The sequence below is a fragment of the Gymnogyps californianus genome, chromosome 1 (genome assembly GCF_018139145.2).
Source record: "Gymnogyps californianus isolate 813 chromosome 1, ASM1813914v2, whole genome shotgun sequence".
Classification (NCBI taxonomy): Eukaryota; Metazoa; Chordata; class Aves; order Accipitriformes; family Cathartidae; genus Gymnogyps; species Gymnogyps californianus.
In genome coordinates this window covers 136110759-136113912 of record NC_059471.1, presented here as the reverse complement: position 1 = coordinate 136113912, position 3154 = coordinate 136110759, and the positions used below count along the sequence as shown (strand labels likewise).

The window sequence follows — 3154 nt, the reverse complement described above, 5'->3', positions numbered from 1 at the left end:
ACCAGATCTGTACTGATCACAAGTGGAAAACTCTGAAAGTGCTGATCTGCTAATGTTCCTAGTGCTTTAATGATGTTGCATTTCACAGGAATAAGAAATCCCCTTTCAACCATAAATACAGTTACACAGATATAAAATATACTGGAATAATTTCAGTTTGAAACTACAGTACAAAAACCTCAACCTCCCTCCCCCCCAATCCATTCATTCTCCACACACACATCCCCCAACTCTTTAATACTAAACTTGGAGCAACTGAATTGGTTACAAACGGCCCATTTAAAACCAACCACCATTTGCTAAAATAAGTTTCTACAAATTAGATTTTGTACTGTCATAATTTACCAGCTCCTGCATCATGGAGCGTAGCTTATTCTTAGTCTATTTTAAAAATAGGTGACCCTTTGTGCCATGGAAAAAGAACATAAAAACATGTATTCCTGGAGGACTACTCAGGACGGTGATCAATTTATAAAATATAGCCTGATTTAAAAAACTAATTGGTACCAAAAGAATAATTATAGTAGTAAGTTTCTGACACCAGCAAATCCTTCTGCATGTCTGAACTCTAATTCTCTCCTCTCCTTACAGGTCTGTTTCCCTACTGGTGTCCAGACAGAGAGCATAGAGGGATTTTCTGAGATCTACGTTACTTTTCGCTTTGATATTGGTTTTCTCTAAGGAGCTGGTGCCATTGTTGAACCCCTCACTGTTTTCCAAGTGCACAACAGATTTGTTCAGAGAGTTTCTACTGGATCTTCTCTTCGCATCTCCCCCCGCTGTGCTGCCCTGAGCACTACTGTGTTCATCTTTGAGGATAGCTTGCTCTTCATGATCAGTCTCTCGGTGGTAGAAGTAGTTGAAGTTGGACACAATGACAGGGACAGGCAGGGCGATGGTGAGCACACCTGCGATGGCACACAAGGAACCCACAATCTTGCCCCCCACGGTGACTGGTCGCATATCCCCATAGCCCACAGTGGTCATGGTTACCACTGCCCACCAGAAAGCATCAGGGATGCTGGAGAAATGAGACTCAGGGTCATCAGCCTCAGCAAAGTAGACAGCACTGGAGAAGAGGATCACCCCAATAAAGAGGAAGAAGATGAGGAGGCCAAGCTCCCTCATGCTGGCTTTCAAAGTCTGTCCCAAGATCTGCAGCCCCTTGGAGTGCCTGGAGAGCTTGAAGATCCTGAAGACCCTGACCAGGCGAATGACTCTGAGGATGGCCAGGGACATGGCTTGCTGCTGGCCCCCGCCCCCATTGCTACTGCCAGTCCCAGGCTGCTGCTGCTCATGGGCCAGCTCAGTGCCCAGGGTGATGAAGTAGGGGATGATGGCCACGATATCAATGATGTTCATGATGTTGCGGGAGAACTCGGGCTTGCTGGGGCAGGCGAAGAAGCGCACAAGGAGCTCAAAGGTGAACCAGATCACGCAGGTGGTCTCGATGATGAAGAAGGGGTCAGAGAGGCTACTGGGTGGCTGCATGGGTGGGGAGTCCCCGGTTGTGCCATTCAAACCTCCGCTTTGTGCGGGCAGGGGCACGGGCATCTCCCTCTCGTCCCTGAATTCTGGCAGGGTCTCCAGGCAGAAGGTGATGATGGAGATGAGGATGACCAGCACGGAGACGATGGCGATGGCCCGGGCCGAGCTGGAGCTCTCAGGATACTCAAAGATGAGCCAGACCTGGCGCTGGAACTCATTGCGAGGCAGGGGCTTCTCCTCCTCTTTGATGAAGCCCTCGTCCTCCCGGAAGCGCTCCATGGCCTCCTCGCCCAGCTGGTAGAAGCGGATCTCATCGGCGAAGACGTCGATGGAGACGTTGACAGGCCGGCGAAGCTTGCCCCCGGACTGGTAGAAGTAGAGGATCCCATCGAAGCTGGGCCGGTTCCGGTCGAAGAAGTACTCGTTGCGGAGCGGGTCGAAGTAGTGCATGCGCTTATCCGGGTCCCCCAGCAGCGTGTCGGGGAACTGGTTGAGGGTGCCCAGCTGGGTCTCGAAGCGCAGCCCCGAGATGTTGATCAGCACCCGCTGGTGGTGCATGGCGCCCTGGTTCGCCGCCGCCGCCTCCTCCTCCTCCTCGCCCGCCGCTGCCATGGCCATGCCCCGGCGGTGCCCCCCTTCCTCCGAAGGGCCCATCTCCACCGCCGCACCGCGGCGCGGGGCGCGCGGCGGCGGTTGGGGCGGCAGCTGGGGCGGCGTTTGGGCGCCGCGCGTCGCCGCCTGGCCGTTGGGGCTGCCCGCGCTGCCGCTGCGGCGCCTCCCGTCGCCTCCCCGGGGGGCCGGCGGGGGCCGCTCCCGCTCCTCGTCCGCCGGCGGCGGCAGAGGCGGCGGGGCGCCCTCCTTGCCGTCGCTCAGCCGCGGCGCGGCGGCGGCGGCGGAGCCGGCGATGTGGAGCAAGTTGCCCCGCCGCCGGGCCCGGGCACTGCCGCTGCCGCCGCCGCCGCCGCTGCCGCCGGCCGCGGCATCCTCGCCGCCCGCGATGGCCGTGGCGCCGCCGTTCTCCAGAGTCACCAGCGCGATCTCCATGGGCAGCGGCGGCAGGAGGCAGGCGCGTCTGAGGCGGCGGGCATGCTGCGCTCGCCGCCGCGCCGCCGCTGCCGCCGCCGCCGCCGGCCACCTCCGGGCGGCCGCCTGCCCTGCCCTGCCCTGCCCTGCCCTGCCCTGCCCTGCCCTGCCCGCCTCCGCCTCACGGCGCGGCGGCGCGCGGCTGAGCGCGGCCCAGGGGAGCCGCCCGGGGACCCGGATATGAACGAGCGATCATTACATTATGGTCGCTTGACGTCAAAGAGGATCCCTTCTCCTCCGCGCCCCCGTGCAGGCAGCGGCAGCCTCCCCCGGGCACCGGGATACCGCATCCCCCGCCGCCCCGCCCCGTGAGGGGGCTCTGCACCGGGGCAGGGACACGCTCCGGGCAGCGGATCTCACCTGTAGGGAGCGTGACGGCCCCCGGCGGGGCGGCCGCTGCGGATGCCCACAGGTGCAGCCGGACCGCCGCGCCGGAGCTGGGGCGGGGGGGGCTTCGCGGCGGGGGCGGCTCGGGGACCGCTCCTGAGAAGGGGGAAGCCGGGCGCAGGGGGTGGCGGGGCCGCGGGGGCACCTGTGCCCGGGTAGGGGGGCAGGGGCCGCCCTCCGCCCCGTGGGGCGCGGG

At 61.5% G+C, this 3154-nt stretch overlaps 1 protein-coding gene across 1 annotated transcript; it reads right to left on the bottom strand.

Moving 5' to 3' along the window:
* Positions 1–215: 215 nt before the first annotated feature.
* On the bottom strand, positions 216–2532 carry LOC127015472 (potassium voltage-gated channel subfamily A member 5-like). The gene has a single exon (XM_050895418.1). It carries the CDS (start codon positions 2530–2532, stop codon positions 586–588), a length of 1947 nt encoding a protein of 648 aa, XP_050751375.1. The 3' UTR covers positions 216–585.
* Positions 2533–3154: the final 622 nt, after the last annotated feature.

Excerpts from the sequence above, each read along its gene's own strand:
- LOC127015472 (XM_050895418.1), bottom strand. The coding sequence starts at position 2,532 with ATGGAGATCGCGCTGGTGACTCTGGAGAACGGCGGCGCCACGGCCATC.